The sequence below is a fragment of the Leptonychotes weddellii genome, chromosome 10 (genome assembly GCF_054177405.1).
Source record: "Leptonychotes weddellii isolate Sample4059 chromosome 10, ASM5417740v2, whole genome shotgun sequence".
Taxonomy (NCBI): domain Eukaryota; kingdom Metazoa; phylum Chordata; class Mammalia; order Carnivora; family Phocidae; genus Leptonychotes; species Leptonychotes weddellii.
Genome location: NC_138378.1, coordinates 50,287,218 through 50,308,465, shown reverse-complemented (window position 1 = coordinate 50,308,465; position 21,248 = coordinate 50,287,218). Strand labels below are relative to the sequence as shown.

The 21,248-nt window shown below is 43.5% G+C and overlaps 1 protein-coding gene across 8 annotated transcripts in view; it reads right to left on the bottom strand.

Moving 5' to 3' along the window:
* The window catches only part of TBC1D8 (TBC1 domain family member 8), an 84,961-nt gene extending 80,944 nt beyond the window's left edge, over window positions 1–4,017 (bottom strand). For 5 of the 8 annotated variants that reach the window (XM_081833402.1, XM_081833403.1, XM_081833404.1 and 2 more), the window contains exon 1: window positions 3,737–4,015. In XM_081833402.1, coding sequence (XP_081689528.1) covers window positions 3,737–3,863 — 127 coding nt within the window. In that variant the 5' untranslated portion in view covers window positions 3,864–4,015. Of the gene's footprint in view, window positions 1–3,736 lie in introns of all 8 variants that reach the window. The other 3 variants (XR_014149226.1, XM_081833410.1, XM_081833409.1) reach the window with 2 other exon arrangements.
* Window positions 4,018–21,248: the final 17,231 nt, after the last annotated feature.

The following is a 21,248-nucleotide window of genomic DNA, read 5'->3' as shown; positions in this document are numbered from 1 at the left end:
CTGTTAGCCCCTAACTATTATAATGCAATGACAGGAACAGGGGCTGAAGGGAAACATTCTGAAAAGCAGAAAACATCAAGATTTTCTTCAAATTACAATTTTTAAACCACCAGCTTCTTTGGGAAAAGAAATGCAAGATTATACAGGAACACACAACACTGAAAAATAAAATCCTTCAGAGGGGCCATCTGGGTGGTGACATTCGGTCTTTAAAGTTACATTTGTGCTGCTCATTTTAAGTGCTTCAGGGAACACTGGGGGAGAGGACAGCAATGGTGTGTTCTGTCTGCACCTCCCAAATGCTAACTTCTCCCACTCAGTTCTCTCAGAGCTCACTGAACTTTTTAAGAAATATTCCTATACACTGAAACTAATGTAACATTGTGTGTCAACTACATTTAAATAAAAAAGTTAATAATAAAAAATACTGCCAAGGGCTGGAGATTGTATCCCAGTGAATACTTGTATACCTTGACTTCCCCCCTTCCAGAGCAGCAAAATCACTTCTGTCCCAGGAGCTTTGGAAACATTTTATGATGCTTTATTCAGCCACACCATGTTCTAACTGGAGGAAAAGGTCCCTGCCTCCTACTACTGTCCCCAAGCCCAGGATTTCCTTCCCGAGACAGGTCCTAGGGGGTGGTAACAGGCCACGTGAAAAGCTGAGGCCATGATCCTTCCCTGTGAAAGAAGGGTGCTACAAAAAAAGACAGAAAGAAGAGGTCTTTGTTTCCCACCCACTCCCTCCAGCTTTCCACAGTGATCAGACTGACAGGTAAACAGGAAGCCCAGAAGAGAGAGGGGATGTTCCTGTCCCATGTGATCAGCTCAGCCTCAGTCAGAAAAGCTGGACCTCCACTCCCACCCAGCTTTTAAGTGCAAAGTAGAATCCATCATTCACGCATATATTCATCCACATATTCATCCTACAAACGTTTAATGAGCATATACTCTGTGCTAGGCACCATCATAGGTAAAATGCCCACCCTCAGAACAGACAATTCAGCATGGGGAAACAATCAACAAAATGAATAAGTATATTGTATATTAGAAAGTGAGAAAGAGCTATGGAGAAAATAAAATGGAGATGGATATACGGAATGTATATAGGGGTGTGTGTGTGTGTGTGTGTGTGTATTAATAGGAAGATTAATTATAATCCTCACTGAAACAAAACCTTTTATTTCTGAGGGTGGGCAATTTTTAAACGTGTCAGATTAAACGCCAATGGAGATCTCATATGTTTAAGCTCCTACAAATAACAAATTCAGCAACACAATAAAAAAAAAAAGACCCTTCATTACCACTCCCTTACATTTTATTTCCAACCCCTCTTAACCATTTCTACTTGCTTCTCTCCAAAGAAATGCCTAGAACCAGTCAGAATATGCATGTTAGCCCTCATTATTTTCATAAACTCAGTCTTAAGTTTTAAACCTTTAAAATAAATTGCTAAATTAGAATTCTACATATTCTGAAAACCGCCACCAACATGAAGCTGCCCTCTGTGTCACACAGTCTTGACTTTACAACATTCATAAGTGGTTGGGTTAAGACCAGCCCACTGGTGGATGTGGTAACTCTGGGTTGCTCAATCAGCGCGGCTCTGGTCAGTTGCTTCCCAGCTAAAAACCTGAAGGTAAAGAATCCAGCAGCCAAGGAGAGGTCACACTTTCACAATCAACAGGAGGTTCTGAGTCCCCAAGAAATAAAGCAAAGTGTCATCTTTTTGTGGGGTATTTTTTTTTTCTGGTCGATCATATTGCCTTTAACAAGAAAACTGTGCAAACTCACTATAAGCCCAAACCAAAGTATACACCAAGAAAGGCCAATGCCACAGGTATGATGACATGTGACCTCCTTGACTTTGGAATGCAACAAGGAGGGGGGCTGCAACATTTTGAGTTTATCGCAGATAGACTCTGGACAATAAAGCCAGGCTCTCCGGAAGGGAGGTCGACCTCATTCTCTATCAGGCATCGTATCTGAGGCTTTGCCCGGCTTGTCTGGACCTGTCTCCCTTGCTAGAAGTCGAATACCCTGAAGTTTTTCCCAAGGCAGCCACAAGAACACTCCACAGTGTCAGCGAGCAGTGAATTAAGTGATAAAAACACTTGCTGGGCAGATGTTCCATATGTTCAAACCCTGTCCTCACCCTCTACTAAAGGAGACCATTTACAGGCCAGGTACTATGCTTAACATACCAAAAATTAAGATACACTGCCCCTAAAGGACTGGGGGGACAAACCGCTCCTCTGGCCTCTTTGCTTTTGGTGGGCCTCACAGGGCACCACCAACCTCGACTGCCCAAGAGCTCTGGCATGAAGTGCCACTGTGCTTCTCAGGGACCTACCAAGGCCTCTATGGCCTCCTGCCTCCTACAGTAACTCCCTCCCTCAGAGCTTAAAGCAGCTCCCAGAGCAGGCCCACCTGCTGCCCAACCTGTTCCCACTACTCACCACCGTAAGTCACCCCACTACCCCCTTTCATCCAGATTCCTCAACCACCCTACCACCCTTCCATCCAGAATGCCACCAAGTCATACCCACTCCTTGAGACTCAGCGAAGCCCACCCTCTTGGGGCATCCAACTGCCAGCTTTCTCACCTTCCGAGTCTCAAGTACAGGAAGGTAATTCCCCTTGCAGTTAGTTCTGCTGTTTCAGGGTCTATTGATCACATCTCCCCATTAGAGACTTGACTCCAGGAGGACCTTCCCCCAGAATAAGCAAACAGTGGAGTCACCAACAGTGACCCTGGGGACCCAAGCTCAGTCTCTTGACCTCTCTCTCCAGCCTTGGTCTCATACTCATTCCTAGCATAAGGGGGGATGTAATGGGGAAAAAGATCTAAGGTCTCTTTTATTTCAGATTCCAAAATTTAGAAATTTCATATAGATTCCCTAGACACAAATGAAAAAGGCTAATAAACTGTTCTTCCATTGACCCATTTAAACAGGTGGCCCAGCTATGCCAGCTGGTCTCAGTTTTTCCAAATGCTTGATGTTCACAGAGCTCTGGAGAGTAACTTTTAGAAAAAATGCTTTGTTTTTCACAAATTTTACAAGCCTGAGTTTTTTCCTCCTATCACTGCTTGGAAGAAACAAGTGGGGGAGGGGGTAACTGACCTGCTCAGTTTTGCTACTAAGATCATAAGCTTGGGATTCGCACTGCCTCAGTTCCTCCTCCGGGTGCGCAGATGGTCCCTGGCCCGCCCTGCCCACAGACTCGACAGTCCCGGCTTGCCAGGGTCTCCCGAGCAGCGCCGGGCCGTGGGCCGGCCGTGTGTCCCCAGCCGAGACACCACCTGGAACCTCGGGCGCTTCCAGATGGCCGAGTCAGGGCCGGCCGGGGCGCACCCCGCTGTCACCTGGCCCCGCGGCCTGCGCTCCTCCCGGGGCGGCCCTTGCCCCCTCGGCTCGCGCTCCAGTCGGCGTTTCTCCTTCGATTCCTGAGCCAAGTCTGGCCTCCATGCGGTCACCGGGCCAGGCAGCGAAGGCACCTGCCTCGCCCGCAAAAACGCACGAGCCTGCAAGTCCCTTTTGCCACAACCTCGACGGGTGCTTGCAAGAGAAATGCAGAAGAAAGGAAAACAAGCCCGAGGCAGGGCCGTCCCGGCCCGGCGTCTCCCACGAAATCGCCACCTGCGATGCACCCCGGGCTGGGGGCCGCGGGCCCGGCGGGGAGCGAGGTCCGGGGCCCGGCCCGCTGCGCCCGCCCGCCCCGGCGCGCCCCTTACCCGTGAGGCGGCCGCCCCCCTCGCCGTGCCCGCGGCGCCGCTGCAGGATGAAGTAGCAGCTGCTCTTCTGAGTCACCCAGAGCTTCAGGGCGTTCTTCAGCAGCACCTCCTCGGGCTTGAGCCACATCGCAGCGGTCCGACCGCGCCCGCGGGCCCCGGCTCACATCGCCCCGGCCGCCTGCCGCGCCGGGCCAAGCCCGCTCGGGAGGAAGCGGCTGCGGCGGGGACCGCAGCCGGCCGGCGTCCTGCGCTCCGAGAGTCCGGGGAGCGCGGCCGGCACAGCAAGCCGCTCGCAGCCCGCGCAGCCGCGCAGGCTCCGCCCCCGCCCCGACTCCGCCCACGGGCCCGCCCCGGCTCCGCCCACCGACCGCCCCCAATCCTCCAGTTCCCGCGGCGCCGCCTGGGTTTCCGAGTCCCAGCCGCTCCAGCGCACAGTTCCGGAGTGGAGGGAGGAAGTCCCATCCCTGCTGCCAGGTTCCCCCCTCCTCTCTCCGCTGCGCTTGCGGGGAGCGCCTCGACTCTTCGCTTTCCTCCGCCGGTCCTGGGAGGCAGCTCGGGACCGCAGGACTTGTCTCCCCGCCCCTCACTCTGAGAGGAGGAGGAGCGAAGGAAAAGGACATCTTGTTCACACAGCTGCAGGTTGCCCAACCGAGGGCATTTATTTGTCTTTTGGGGCAACAGAATGCACGACGGAAAACCCAGGTGTGTTTGGAATAACGTAGCCTTTAACACAACAAGGAACATTTTAAGAGATAACCAAAAAATAGCATTAAAAATTAAAAGCAATTATTTTCCAATTTTTTAAAAATGCTCGGCCCGCGCTTTCCGTGCTCTCACGAGGGATCAGCGATATTGTAGGACCCTGAAGCAAGGCATCAGACCAAACTCAAACTGGACGCCCTCGTGGATATATTAGGGCTCCCCTGCGAATCCCCTACACTGCAATGAATTTGTTCGCATTTGTTCTAAGAGAATTGAAAGGCTGGGAAATACGGAGTTGGTGATACTAAAGAAAAGCTATAGGGAATGTGGAGATAGGATTTTAAAAATGAGTATTTCCTCAAAGCTGTTGTAGAAATAGACACATGGTAGTTGACCTTGAACAAGCTGGTGGTCCTCCTAGCTGTGTCCTCGGAGAGGCAGTTAATCCCAACACCCCTAGCAAAAGAGAAGTAAAGAAAAACTCCCATCAAAATGGCCCTTAGGTTTTGACAAAGGGGTCCGTAACAAAATGTGGCTTAATTAGGACAGAACTGAAAAGTAGAAGTAAATCCCCCACCCAACGTGTGGTAACTGAGTGATGCTTCTCACTGGAAGCCAAGGAATCCATTTGCAGAGGATCAGAAGGGGTCAGCTCAAAGCCTGGACCTGACCAGGTGGGTTAGAAGCCACGTGAAGAACCCTGTGCCAGGGGCAAACAGAAATGCCCACCCAGAGGGCAGCGGCATCTGTGGTCAAGCACTGGAAGACCACTGACAAATATCCCCTGAGCAAAACTGAGGAAGTCAGCTATAATCAGGGGGATTTGGATGCCCTGGAGCATAAAGAGCCGCCAGGGATGGCAAGAAAATACTCCTTCCGGAAACATTCACTGGAATCCCCCTCTCAGACATACTGCCAGGCCCTGGAATTGCAGAGAATGGGAAATGGCCCCTGCCCTGATGGACTCACAGGTAGGCAAATAGGCACCAAGCATAGTGGGAGTCATGCTGGGGACAATGGGGATGCAGAGAATGAAGGGGATGCAGAGAATCCCCTCAGGGAGGGGATTGAGAAACCCCCACAGAACAGCTGTTGTCTGACTGGGGCTTGGGAAATGAATATGTTTTTGCCACCAGATCAAGTAGAGAAGACACGTCTGGTAAATGGATCAGTATATAAGCCATTGTGGTTTAGGGCACAGGGAATGCAGCCTACAGAAGTCAGCCTCCTGGGCACAGAGCAAGGTGAAGAAGGTTGGAAAGGGCCCGATGGAGAATATCTTGCACGGCGGTCACAACATCCTACTCTTGCTCATCTCTGGGTGTTCATCACCTCTTTTTGGTATTATGGTTTGAATTGTGTCCCTCAAAATTCTTAGGTTGAAGTCCTAATTCCCAGTACCTCAGAATGTGACTTTATTTGGAAATAGAGTCATCGCAGATGTAATTTTTAAGTTACAGTAAGGTCATTAGGGTGGGACCCAATGCAATATGACCGGTGTCCTTATAAAAGGGAAATCTGGACACAGACATGCACACAGAACACCTTGTGAATTTGGGAGTTGTGCTGCCACAAGCCAAAGTACTACCAGAAGCTAGGAGAAAGGCCTGGAACAGATCCTTCCCTAATGCCCTCAGAAGGAACCAACCCTACCAACACCTGGATCTCAGGCTTCTAGCCTCTAGAACTGTGAGACAATTTCTATTGTTTGAAACCACATGGTTTGTGGTACTTTGTTATGGCAATTCCAGCAAACAAATACAGCTGGCTCCCTAAGCTTGTCTACACCTGTTCAGTAGCAAGTCTCTCGAACCATTCTGAGTTGGATTCTGTTTCCTGCCAAGACCCTGACCTTGGAGCAGCCCTAGGAAAAGTTCCTCAATATGGAATTCTGGCTGGGTTACTCACCTATTTGTGCATGCGCAGGGAGCAAAAGGATGTAGTGATCTGTGGCATGCAGAGGCAGCAAGGTACTCAAATCAGCACTGCGGGTAGTATGAGGGACAGATGGGGGACAAGGCTTTGGGGGTTCTTGCTGTTGAACTTAATTGCTATAGCAACAGTGATAACTACAAAGATTGGAGAGCGAGGTGGCTGTTTCTAACTCCCCTAGAGAGTTTATTTGTTTGCTTATTTGTTTAAAGATAAGCGTGAAGTATCACATCCCCATCTCAAGGTATAGATGTGGTGAAAGCAAAAGAATCCTTTATCCGGTATAGCTGTAGGACAGACAGGGGTCATCTGCAGATCTCAAATACTGTAGTTGAGGTTACAGAATTATTGGAAAGGATAAATGCTCCACTTCAGCAAGTTCTCTTGCTACAATTAGGACACCAATAGGGAAGTAGGACCCTACACTTGTGATGGGAATATTTGGGTGGTTGCAGACAAAGTGGTAATTATGTGGCACAATGGAGGTGTTAGCTAATGCTACAATGGCAATCATATTGCAATATAAATGTATCAAATCAATACAGTAGTCCTCCTTTACCCTCGGTTTCAGTTACCTGCTATCAACCGCTGTCTGGAAACAGATGATCTTCCTCTGATCTATCGACAGAAGGTCAACGGTAGCCTAACGTTATACACAATGCCAATGTCATTCACCTCACTTCATCTCATCACATGAGCATTTTTTTTAAAAGATTTTATTTATTTGAGAGAGTGAGAGAGAGCATGAGTGGGAGGAGGAGCAGAGGGAGAGGGAGAAGCAAGCAGCCCGACGCGGGGCTTGCTCCCAGGACCCTGAGACCATGACCCGAGCTGAAGTCAGATGCTTAACTGACTGAGCCCCCCAGGTGCCCCTCATCACATGGGCATTTTATCATTTCACATCATCACAAGACGAAGAAGGGTGAGTACGGTACAAAAAAGATATTTTGAGAGAGATCACATTATTTGCATAACTTTCATTGCAGTATATTGTTGTAATTGTTCTATTTCATGATTATTGTAGTTAATCTCTTACTGTGCCTAATCTATAAATTAAACTTTATAATAGGTACATACATGTATAGGAAAAACCATTCTGTATATAGGATTCAGAACCGTCCATGGTTTCAGGCACCCACTGGGGGGCTTAGAACGTAGCCCCTGCAGATAAAGGGGGACTACCATATTTGTACCCCTTCAATTTACACAATGGTATATGTCAATTATATCTCAGTTTTTAAAAAAGAAAGTTGGATACAGAAACTTGAAAAAAATAGGAGACAGAGAATAACACAATTAGAATAGAAATTGATAAAATTATCCCCCCAAATTATCAAAAGTTATTAAGACAAATGTGTAACAGAGAAAGTAGATAAATCTAAAAGATATTGAAAAATTAATACAGTCTTTACAAAAATTGATCAATAGAGAGAGAGGGAAGATTTAAAATAGAGCTTCATAAATGCAAAGAAATAGACATCATTGCAGATTCTAGAGTTACTGAACAAACAAAGCTAATATATTATTAATAATAATTTAAAAAGCTGAGTTCCCAAATCCCAAACCTCCCTTGCCAACAGAAGCAGCATTTCCCTGTATGAGAAAATTAGCATTCACTAACATGAAGAGCTTTCAAGACTTCACCTGAGGCGTTTGCCTCCCATGTAAATGCCTATTCTCCTCAAAACCTGCCCACATGGCACCTCATTGGCTCCAGGCCCATAACAAGAGTAAATTCCCAGCATAGCCCAGAAAGATGATTGCAAGGTCTGCGGGGGCAGGGGTGGAAATAGATTTATACAGCAAGGGAGTTAGAATATTCTGCCAATATGTATTGAGAGAGGGCGCCTGGGTGGCTCAGTTGGTTGGGCGACTGCCTTCGGCTCGGGTCATGATCCTGGAGTCCCGGGATCGAGTCCCGCATCGGGCTCCCTGCTCGGCAGGGAGTCTGCTTCTCCCTCTGACCCTCCTCCCTCTCGTGCTCTCTGTCTCTCATTCTCTCTCTCTCTCAAATAAATAAAATCTTTAAAAAAAAAAAAATATGTACTGAGAGAAAGCTGACAGTCATATATGGGCATGGAATCTAAAGTGTTAAACCAAGGAGGATGAAATATAAGGTTGGACTCAGCAAAATTTGTGAATAAATATGCACTCACTCAAGACCCCTGATGTAATGTGTTATATTCAGCACCTGTGGGTGGCTCTAAGGTTTGATTCCTTCGTTTATTAAAGCCTGGATTTAACAATGGCCTATAGTCAATGATGTTGAGATGCCAAAATTTCCCTGGTATATTATAGACTAAGAAAAGAGTCTGAAGATTCAGGAGATAGGAATGTTTGAGTGGGTATATTATATGCAACCTACTCAGCCACCACCTCCCAACCACACCATGCATCTTCATCAAGACATTAACAGATGTAGGGAATTTCTTCTTCTAGTAATGGCAGTTAAAGACCACCCTTCTACTGAAAACAATCACAGAAGCTGGACAAAGTATAAAAACAAATCTGTTTCAAGTCATAAAAGAACTACTGTGGCAGCACAGACATGTATTTGGGGGAAGTGAAACTGACATATAATCAAGTTCTTCCCTTCAAAGTATGTGCTGATTCCCAAGTTGCAGCTAGGAGACTTAAGAAGCCAAGCACATCTTCTGGAAGTCTACAGGCCCAAAGAGACAAAAATTGGAGTTAGGATCCCTAAAGTGTTACATCCCCAGAGTAGAAAAGACCCAGGAGAAGATGACTTCACAAAGACTAGACCTGGCCCAGTCCACAAGCTTCTCAATGCCTAATTAAAGTATGATCTCCCCCAACCATAAAGTATAAGTAAGCAAAAGTATATACTCCCAACAGTAGCAAAGTATATACTGCCAGTAGATAACACCATCCAGAGCCTCAATTTTTTTTCTATGATCTTCCATACACCATATTCAGCATCAATACATTACCAGGCATAATAGGAAACAAGACCACATGACTAAAAATCAAGAGAAAAAGAATAAAATCTATTAGTAACAAATTCACAACGTAGCCAGATATTGGAGTTGCCAGATGCAGAGTAGAATTATATATTTAAAAAAATAAGAATTGAAATAAAGGGGCACCTGGGTGGCTCAGTCAGTTAAGCATCTGCCTTCGGCTCAGGTCATGATCCCAGGGTCCTGGGATCGAGCCCCACGTCAGGCTTTTTGCTCAGCAGGGAGCCTGCTTCTCCCTCTCCCTCTGCCTGCCACTCCCCCTGCTTATGCACTCTCTCTCTCTCTCTCTCTGTCAAATAAATAAATAAATCTTTAAAAAATTTTTCAAAATAAAGAATTGAGATAAAGAGAAAATTTCAGCAAAGAACTAGAAAACATATATTTTTAAAAGATCAAATGGAAAGCTTAGAATTGAAAAAACACAATATTGAAATTAAGGCTTCCATAGATGGGTATAAAACTAGACTACACAAAGTTAGAACATTAGTGAGCTGGAGGATTAATCAAAAGAAAATAGCCAGATATTTCTCCCAAGAAGATATGCAAATGGCCAATAAGCACATGAAAAAATACTCAACATTGTTAGCCATCAGGGAAGTGCACATCAAAACTATAATGAGGGGCACCTAGGTGGCTTAGTCGGTTGAGCATCTGCCTTCAGCTCAAGTCTTGGTCCCAGGGTCCTGGGATCAAGCCCACCATCGAGCTCCCTGCCTGGAGAGCCTGCTTCTCCCTCTCCCTCTACTCCCCTCCCCCACTCAGGCTCGCTCTCGCTCTCTCTCTCTCTCTCTCTCAAAATAAATAGATAAAATCTTAAAAAAAAAAAAACTATAATGAGATACCACATTGCATTCACAAGAATGGCTGCAATTAAAAGACAAAAAACAGACAATAACAAGTGTTGGTGAAATCAGAACTGTCAGACATTGCTGGTGAGAATTTAAATGGTGTAGTTGCTTTGGAAAACAGTTCTCAAAAAGTTAAAGTTCCTATATGACCCAGCAATTCTGTTCCTAGGTATGCACCCAAGAGAATTGAAAACCCACATTCACACAAAAAACTTTACATGGATGTTCAGAGCAGCATTATTCATAATAGTTAAAAAGTGGAAACACCCCAGATGTCCATCATCTGATGAATGGGTAAACAAAATGTGTCATAACCATACAATGGAATATTAATTCGGCCATAAAAGGAATGAAGTACTTGTGCAAAGCTACAGCACAGCACGGTTGAATCTTGAAAGCCACTCTGCTAAATGCAAGAAGCGAGACACAAAGAGCCATATATTCTGTGATTCCATTTATATGAAATGTCCAGAAGAAGCAAATCTATAGAGGTGGACAATAGGCTAGTGGTTGTCATGGGCTGGGGGGAGTGGGAGAAATGAAGAGTAACCACTTAATGGATATGGGGTTTCCTTTGGAGTGATAAAAATGTTTTGGAAAACACAGTGATGCTTGCACAACATTGTGAGTATACTGAAAACCACAGAATTATACACTTTGAAAGGAAACTTGTAGACAATGGATAGTAATGGAAATTATTCTTGTCCAAAGCAATGCAAGTAAACTTTGGTCCATAGTGATGCCCCCCCCATCAAGTATTAATCCATTTTGTATCTATTAGCAAATTCATTTCAACATTCCTGACTAGTATCTGTATCTGTTCCTATTTATCTGTTCTTCACATTCTCCTTTGAGCTAGTCTTAACATCTTAACTATTTCCCTCATTAATTACAGTGTTGAATAAAATTGTTAGTCCACGTTCATTTTACGTCTACAATGAGAGTCATGCTTTTAGTGTTTTGAAAATTATACTTCAGCAGTAAGAAGAAGGGAAATGTGACCGGCAGGATGCTGACATTACTTCATTGTAGTAGAAAGATGGGGAATGGAAAGAGAAGTTAACCTTTAAAGATACTTTTGCTCCCCTACAGAGAATACAAATACCCCCACTAAATATACCTCTTGCCACCCCCCCACCCCACCCCCAGTAAAAGATGCTACTTGTCCAAAACCCTTGGCAAAACATGTCTGGAGAAATAGGCCTGGTCTACAGGACATGTCTCTCCTTTGAGAGCACCCAAATCTCAGTGGCCACCTTCTCCTCACTCTGACTGGCAGTTGAGAAAGAGCACAGGGACACAGGCAGAGATGCGTGCCCTGCCTTGGGATGGTAACCATTCAGAGATGAAAGTACACCTTCATTCACCTACTCAAAACTTGAGTGACACTATTTGCCTGTGGGTTGGGGTTAGGTTAAAATGAGGGCTAGGGTTAGAGTTCAGGTTAGGTTAGGGTTAGGGTCAGGGTTAGGTAAGGGTTAGGTTAGGGTGAGGGTTAGGGTTAGGTTAGGGTGAGAGGGTTAGGGTTAAGTCAGGGTGAAGGTTAGGGTTAGGTTAGGGTGTGGGTTGGGTTTATGGTTAGGGTTAGGGACTTAGCTCTCAGGTGATTGGCCAATGTGGCCATGGGTTTAAAAAGAAACACTAAAAGTCTTTTCTTTAGGAAAAGTGGGAAACTGATCATATGAGTCTCTCCTTGTCAGCAGTGCTCCACCTTTTAGTGGTAGTGATCCATGCCTGGGTCTGTATTGCAGGCCTGACTTTATGTCTCTTCCACACCAGCACAGCTTGTCTGTATTAGTCCCTTCCTGACATTATTTCTTGCCTCTTGAGCTTTTTTTCACACACACAGTGAAGGAATAATGAAAAGGAGAGGAAAATGGGAAAGAAAAACTGAATATTCTCAGACTTATATCTGAAACCAGAGAGAAATCCCCACAGAACCCATTTGGTTTCTGTTCACAATTAATGCTCTTTAATTCCTAATAGAATTGTCACATTCTGTGTTTTCTGTAAGTGTCCATTAGTGCCGGTTAGTTTCTAAATGTAATAATTTTCGGTTTTGCATTGACTTAATTTCTTTAATCCTGAAGCAGTATGTGTTTTTGAAATTATTGATTTCCTTTTTAGCCCTACTTACAAAGTCTGCTAGTTGGCTTGACTTTTGGCTCACATTTCCAGCTTTGTAACTTCTAGTCATGCCTTTGGGTTTCCTTAATTACATGACCTCTGTGAGGGCAAACCTGTGACCTAGGGCATAGATTCTTGGTCTATTATGACAGTCCATTTTAATGTAATGTGCAGGGAAGTGTCCTCTCTGTATTCACACATCCCTGTACAGTGCCTTACTTCCAATGGGCTCAAAACCTGGCTCAAAACCAGTCTAAGAACAAGTTGTAAGAGATTTGTTAAGTCAAAAAACATCCATGGAGTCAGTTCAACTGGCTAGCACTATGTGAAATTCCTGGGATGCAAAGAGGAATAAATCCTAGATCTGACTTCAGATCTTACCAAGGGGACATTCCCCCAAAGGAGGAGGAACACTGCAAAAGGATTCTTATGGTCTAAGCAGTGTGCTTGCTGTATTTCCAAAAGGTATCTCACTTATTTCTCACAATAAACTTTAAAAGGAAAGTAAAATTAATCCCATTTTACAGATGAGAAAATCCAGGCCCACAAAAAACGTTTTGTAACTTGCCAATATCACATATCTGATAGGCGGCAGAACGAGGATTTGTCGCTATGCTTTTCTGAATCCCAAACCAACACTTTTTCCATTAATACGCACCTGATTTGGTCAGTGTTGTTCACAGAAGCAGAGTAACATCACCTTTTTTCCTTAACGTTACTTTCAGTGAAGATTAGAGCCATCACCCAAATTACGTGGGCTTCGAGGAGGCAGACCTGGATTTAAAATTCTGCTTTCCCTCCTTCTCATCATGTGGCCATGGGCACATGTCCTAACCTCTTAGAGTTTCAGTTTCTCCATCAGGATATGTGTATCTCACTGAGATGTTATAAGGATTGAATGAGGTAGGCTAGTCCACACACCTAGTACAGGATTTTCCCCACATATGTCTTCCAAATGGTAACTATTATATCACCCCCAGCCCTGTCCCTGGGCATACCTGTAACATCTCTTTTCTCTGCCTGCAGTTCCAAAGTTGCTTTCAGATCATGAAGACTGAAGGACCTGCCCCAACATTCTCTTAAGCACAGGTGTTCATATAAGAGCAGAGGCCACTGGACCAATATTTCACTTCTGAACCCAGGAAAGGGGGATAGTAAGTCACAAATGATGACTTATCCATATTGAACCACTACTGAAAACAGACCTTAGTCAATGTGGTTATACATAACTCGTAGGTTCTTTTGGTAAATGTCACTGGTTTGAGATAAGGGAGAATGTTAGGTCCCCCCCCCCATTTTAAAAAAAGTAGTTTGTTAAAATGGACACAAGTCACCAAATTTTGGGGCACATTCAAACATGTATTAAACATTTATTAGGGGAAAAAAACATTTATTAAGGACGCCTGGGTGGCTCAGTCGGGTAAGTGTCTGCCTTTGGCTCAGGTCATGATCCCAGGGTCCTGGGATGGAGTCCTGCATTGGGCTCTCTGTTCTGCGGGGAGTCTGCCTCTCCCTCTGCCTGCCCCTCCCCTGCTTGTGCGCACGCTCTCTCTCTCTCTCTCTCTCTGACAAATAAATAAATAAAATCTTTTTAAAAATAAACATTTATTAGAAAGAGAGCCCAACGGCTCCTGGATGGTTCCGTCAGTTAAGCATCCAACTCTTGATTTCAGCTCAGGTCATGGTCTCAGGGTTGTGAGATAGAGCCCCACATCAGGTTCCACACTGGGCGTGGAAGCTGCTTAAGATTCTCTCTCTCCCTCTGAGCCCCCCACCCATGTGCTCTCTCTCTCTAAAAAAAAAAAAAAAGAGAGAGAGAGCGAGAGAGCGCTCAATATAGTCCTATACCCTGTTCTATAAGCTCCTAAAGTCGCAGATCTCTAACCACACCTGGCATTAAATGTTAACTCAAGACAAAATCACAGTCATGTCCCAGAAGTAATTTCCTGGTTGATATCAGGCAACCAGAATCCTCTGAGTCAGAAATTGGACATAGGAATGTTTAATTCAAGCCTCACATACCATTTTAGGGGGTGAGAGGCGAAGGGTTCACTACAGTTTAGCCAACTCACCTTCTCAAACAAAACAAAGTTCACCAATGACAACCAGTGGACTGATGAACAAATTTTCTGTTTGCTGATAGGAGAGAAAGACAGCTGGAGTGTGGGCATTTGATTATATGCTCCCTAACTACTCCTAGAGTATGTATTCACATTTAGAATTAGAGTGTCTTATGCTATCTCCAAAGTGTGGATTAAAACCAACTAGTACACACATATATGTCACTTTATAACCCATGCTAAAGTATCTTAAAGTAGATTCCTGCCATTACCACAGCTGCCATCTGTCTTCCAGGAGTCATGGGAATCTACAGCTCTGTGGCTGAGTTAGAATACGGTCAATATAAGCACCCTCTTCAGGGATTTGTACAGGAGGAGGGTCTGTGGTCTTCCCTTTTGTAAGGACGGTACACAGATCCTTTTGTAGTCTAGGGCAGCTCATCTAACCTCTGCTTGCATTTTTTTCCCATGTCGGTACTTATATAAAGAACATTAACATGTTTGGAAAGAGTCCAACAAAATGCAGTTAGTGTTCAGCTCTTTAGAAATCCCCTTCCCAGGGACTGATCAGGCTCAGACAGAACAGGCGCTTCTCCCTGGAGAAACAATGGCAAAGAATGAGGCCAAAAGAGACAGGAGAACGAGGGAGGAAAAGTAAATCTTGTCGTTTTCTTTTCTTAGTTCTTTTTACATTTCAAAAAAAGTTATAACTTGAGAAATCATATCAAATAGCAATGCTTAGGAGCCTGTACATGTGCCAAGGAAAAATACACATTAGGAAATGTACAAATGAGCCATGTCCCATTCCAAATTCTTTCCCTACTTCACAACCAGTTTGTTTAATTTCTTTATAAGATAGAGAACCTATAGGGCGCCTGGGTGGCTCAGTTGGTTAAGCGACTGCCTTCGGCTCAGGTCATGATCCTGGAGTCCCTGGATCGAGTCCCGCATTGGGCTCCCTGCTCAGCGAGGAGCCTGCTTCTCCCTCTGACCCTCCCCCCTCTCATGTGCTCTCTCTCATTCTCGCTCTCTCAAATGAATAAATAAATCTTTAAAAAAAAAAAAAGATAGAGAACCTATGTTAATAACCCACGAAATAGATGGTCCTTTATTTTACATCATGACAATATTACATCAAAGGACAAAACTTTGAAAACACTCTAATTAGTACTGAAAGATAACTGATCTATAGTTGATATAGAATGTGAATTCTATTTCAATAATAAGCTTTGTAAGTAGAAAGAAGATTTTGATAAATTAAAAGGATCTTTGTAAATTAGAATATTCCCAAGGTAGAAGTTACGCTATTCTTTTTGAAGAGCCAGGATCTAACCTAAAAATGGTTTGTTGTTGATGTTATTGTTGGCATATTCAGCCACCACCAATAAGAGTGATTTCTGATGGTCACTCAGGAGAATATATTGTAAACCTCCCTTTTTCACTTCTGCACATCTGTTGATGTTAGCAAGGGCTCACTTTCAATGAAAGATAAAATTTAAGGACCCAGTTCAAAGGAGACAGCCCAAAAAAAGGGGGGCCTCTACCAAAGCACATCATGCTATTTCAGAGCGCCCAGGAAAGAAGATCCTAAAACCTTCCAAAGAGAAGGAAAGAAACAGATCACAAACAAAAGATTTGGAATCAGAGAAATCTCACACTAACCCACAATAACACTGGAAAGTAGAAGACAGTGGAATAAAACCTTCAAAAATCTAAGGGAGAATGGTTTTAACCTAGGAATTCCATACCCAGCCAAACATAATCAAGTACAATTTGTTCATCAAGTGAAGACATTTCCAGATACTTCAAAAACTTTACTTGCCAAATATACTTTCTCAGGAAATACTGAAGAATGTGGAAAGAGGGAGGAAATCAAGGAAAAGGGGAAGAAATGGGAACCAGGAAGTACAAGACTCAGCACAGGAGAGTCAAAGGGAGCTCACTCAACAAGGGTCAAGGTGAGTCCCAGCACAACAATCCTATATAGTGCAGGCAGCAGGAGAGTTCGGTGCCTGAGGGATCATCTGCTTGAGAACAGCCAGGTTGCAAGGAGCTTGAGGGCTCTGGCAGAGGGTGTGAGAGCGAATCTGTGTTGAATACACAGAAAAATAAGCAAAATTTTCAAATGAGGAAATGTTTAATGCAAGGGAGATGAAAATTTACAAGGTGAGAAATGTAATCATATATAAATAGGACTTGGCTATGAACAGTATTAATTTAATCAAAAATAACATAACCAGTGAATGTTGGTTTTAATTATGGTGGGAGAATGGGCAGTGTACTGGGGGAAAGGGAAGGGTAGGAAAACTAAACTCCCATCATTCATAATTGGAAGTTCACTGATAATATCCTATGTTGAAAATCAAGAATTAGTTTAAGCATCTGGTTTAGGAATAAGAAAGCAAATAGCAGAAGACAGAGCAAAAAGAGTTGAAAGAGGTTGTAGGGAGTGGGCATGAGAAGTGAGGAGGGGTATGAGCAGGAATCTGTTATTTTAATTTTGAAGAAAGGTATGTCTTTTTAAAATTAAGTTTTTTATCTTAATTCAGTATAGTTAACATACAGTGTTATATTAGTTTCAGGTGTACAATATAGTGATTCAACTATTCTGCACATTACTCAGGGCTCATTGTGATAAGTGTACTCTTTTTTTTTTAAGATTTTATTTATTTATTTGAGAGAGCATGAGCACAAGTTGGGGGAGGGGCAGAAGGAGAAGCAGACTCCACCCTGAGTAGGGAGCCCAATGCAGGACTCGATCCCAGGACCCTGGGATCATGACCTGTGCCAAAGGCAGATGCTTAACTGACTGAGCCACCCAGATGCTCCAGTAAGTGTACTCTTTAATCCCTATCACCTATTTCACCCATCCCCCCACCCACCTCCCCCTCTGGCAACCATCAGTTTGTTCTCTGTAGTTAAGGGTCCGTTTCTTGGTTTGTTTCTTTTTTTCTTTCTTCATTTGTTTTGTTTCTTAAATTCCACATATGAGTAAAATCATATGGTATTTGTCTTTCTCTGATTGACTTATTTTGCTTAGCATTATACTCTCTAGCTACATCCATGTTGTTGCAAATGGCAATATCTCATTCTTTTTTATGGCTGAGTAATAGTGTGTGTGTGTGTGTGTGTATCACATCTTCTTTATTCATCCATCTATCGATGGATACTTGGGCTTTTTCCATAATTTTGATATTGTAAATAATGCTGTGATAAACATAGTGATGCATGTATCCTTTTGAATTAGTGTTTTTGTATTCTTTGGGTAAATAACTAGTAATGTGATTACTGGATCATACAGTAGTTCTATTTTTAATTTTTTGTGGAACCTCCATACTTTTTCCACAGCTGCTGCATTCCCACCGACAGTGCATGAGGGTTCCTCGTTTTCCAACATCCTGGCCAACACCTGTTGTTTCTTGTGTTGTTGATTTTAGCCATTCTGACAGGTAAGAAGTGACATCTCATTGTAGTTTTGATTTGCATTTCCCTGATGATGAGTGATGTTCAGCATCTTTTCATGTGTCTGTTGGCCATCTGAATGTCTTCTTTGGAGAAATGTCTGTTCATGTCTTCTGCCCATTTTTTAACTGGATTATTTGTGGTTTGGGGTGTTGAGTTGTATAAGTTCTTTATATATTTTGGAAACTAACCCTTTATTGGATATGTCATTTGCAAATATCTTGTCCCATTCAACAGGTTGTCTTTTAGTTCTGCTGATCATTTTCTTCACTGTGCAGAAGCTTTTTGTTTTGATGTAGTCCCCATAGTTTATTTTTGCTTTTATTTCCTTTGCCTCAGGAGGCAGATCTAGAAAAATGTTGCTATGGCCAATGTCAGAGAAATTACTGCTTGTGCTCTCTTCTAGGATTTTTATGGTTTTGGGTCTCATATTTAGGTCTAAGAAAGATATGTCTTGTAAAAGTATGTACTGTGATCAGTAAACCTTTGTTTTTCATTTTAAAGAGTGAGCAGGAATTAGAGAAATGAGTAGAAGAGTTTAGAAAAATCACATTTATTTTTTTAAAGATTTATTTATTTATTTTTAGAGAGAGAGCATGAGTGGAGGGGAGGGGCAAAGGGAGAGGGAGAGAGAGAATCCCAAGTGACTCCACATGAAGCACAGAGCCCAATGCAGGGCTTCATCTCAGGACCCTGAGATCATGACCTGGGCCAAAACCAAGAGTTGGATGCTCAACTAACTGAGTCACCCAGGCACCCCTAGAAAGATCACATTTAGGGGTACCTGGGTGGTGCAGTCAGTTAAGCGTCTGACTCTTGGTTTCAGCTCACATCATGATCTCAGGGTCGTGAGATCGAGCCCTGCATTGGGCTCCACGCTCAGCACAGAGTCTGCTTAAGACTTTCTCCTATTCCTCTCCCTCTGCCCCTTCCCATGCTCACATGCTCTCTCTCTCTCTCCCTCTCAAATAAAACAAACAAATAAATAAATAAATATAAGAAAAATCACATTTAAAGATGGAAATGATTAATTTAATTCCAGATGGCTGAGGCCTGTAATTTCCTCACTTTACCCATAAGAAAACCGATAGCCAAACTTAAATTATCTATTTTGGTTGCTGGGGATGTGGAAAGATAAGTAACCAAGATTCACAGATTCTTCCCCATCGCCTAATACCTACAAGGAAGGTTTGGACCTCTGGTAGCACTAACTCCCGTTTCTCAGTTTGGTACATCCACCAACCCCCATCCTAAGGGACTAGGCATTGTTTTAGATGCTTGGAAATGAGCAAAATAAATTACCAGGTGTTCCTTTGCTTCAGCATATGAGGCTTGGCATTTCGTCGTCAGGGCTGCTTTGTAAGTCCAGAGGGACAAAGTGTAACTTGTAGATTTTTGTCTCGTGTAATGCAAATTTATTTCTGTCCCATGGAACAGATAACCCCAAAGGTTACAGCTTATGTCCATGTTGGACATTATCCAGTTCTGTATATAAACCAGCAATGTATTAAATTGTTGATGTATAATGAAGTTTTGCAAATACTCGTAGTATTTTATTAACCACAACATCTTAATTGTTCTCTCATTAATTAGTGAGTTGAATAAATCTTTGACATTTTCATTTTATATTTGCATGAAAGTATGATGTTACCTTTGGGAAGATTATATTTCAGCAAAGACTAAGAAGAATTCTATATAAGCATTTAAAAACTCCTATTCTTAGATCTAGCCTTTTAAACACATACTTACAGAAATTAAGACATTTCTTTTTAACCAAAGCAACCAAGTAGAAGAAATTGATTGGGTTTTATCCTTTCCTGTTCTGGTTGGAGGTGCCTGTTAGACTCAGTCAACCAAGCAAAATGCTTTCAAGGAGAGCTTTCCAGTCTCATAGGATGGGCCCAGTCTTCACAGACATTACAAAATAAGTGGGAATAAGACCAAATCCTTAGAGGCAGTGATTTCCCTTAGAGTCTAGAGGAAGACAAGATCATGCTCTGGGTTAACGGGAAAGGCTTCCTTCCCAAGCAGGTGTCACCTGGAGCCGGGACTTCAGAGGTGCGACAAGGGAAAGAGGAGGACACACAGTGAGCACAGACAAGGAGGCCTGCCCGAGGAAGGCCTGTGGAAAGCTGGAAAGCTTGAGAGTAGGAATAAGGAGACTACTACTCTCTCCATCCTGTTCATTTGACAATTAACAATGTATTACCTCACTGCATTTATTCGTTATCTCTTCACATATCTTAGTCCATTCAGGCTGCTATCACAAAAATACCATAGGGCGGGTGGCTTATATACAACAGAAATTCTTTCCCATAGTGCTGAAGGCTGGGAAGTCCATGATCAAGGTGCTGGACAGACAGCAATCTTTCACTGGGTCATCCCATGGCAGATGGGGCGAGGGAGTTTTCTGGGGTCTCATTTATACCCAGCACTAATCCTATTCATGAAGCTCATGACCTAATCACCTCCCAAAGGACCCACCACCTAATTACACCACACTGGGGATTAGGTTTTAATATATGAATTTGGGGGAAGGGTAGACAAAAACATTCAGTCTATAGTATTGTGTTTTTATTTTTTTATTTTTTTTTAAAGATTTTATTTATTTATTTGACAGAGAGATAGAAAGAGAGCACAAGTAGGCAGAGGGAGCAGCAGAGGGAGAGGGAGAAGCAGGCTCTCTGCTGAGCAGGGCTCCCGATGCAGGGCTCGATCCCAGGACGTTGGGACCATGACCTGAGTCGAAGGCAGATGCTCAACCGACTGAGCCACCCAGGCGCCCCAGTATTGTGTTTTTAAATTAGATTGTAAGTTCTTTTGTATTGCCATGATTATACTTACGGGAAAAACAAAAACAAAAAAAAACATATTCCAAAGTGTTGATACTTTGCTAGGGCTGCCAAAACAAGATACCACACACTAGTAGCTTAAACAGCAAACATTTTTTTTCCTTACAATTCAGGAGGCTAGAAGTCCAAGATCAAGGTGCCGGAAGGGTTGGTTTCTGATAAGGTTTCTCTCTTTGATTTGCAGATGGCCAACTTCCCACTGTGTCCTCACATGGCCTTTCCTCTGTGCACCCACATCCCTGGTGTCTCTTCCTCTACTGATAGGATGCCAATCATATTTGGTTTGGGCCCTGCCATATGACGTCATTTATCCTTAATTACCTCTTTAAAGGTTCTGTCTCCAAATACAACCACATTCTGGGGGTGTACTGGAAGTTACGACTTCAACATATGAATTTGGGGTGGGGGATACAATTCTATCCTTAACACATGGTAAAAACTCTAACAGTGCAAAATGATACACATTGAAAACCATCTCCCATCCACCCGCCTTCAGTCCCATGTCCTCAAACACATGTTATCATCCACATTTTACATGTGTCTGATGC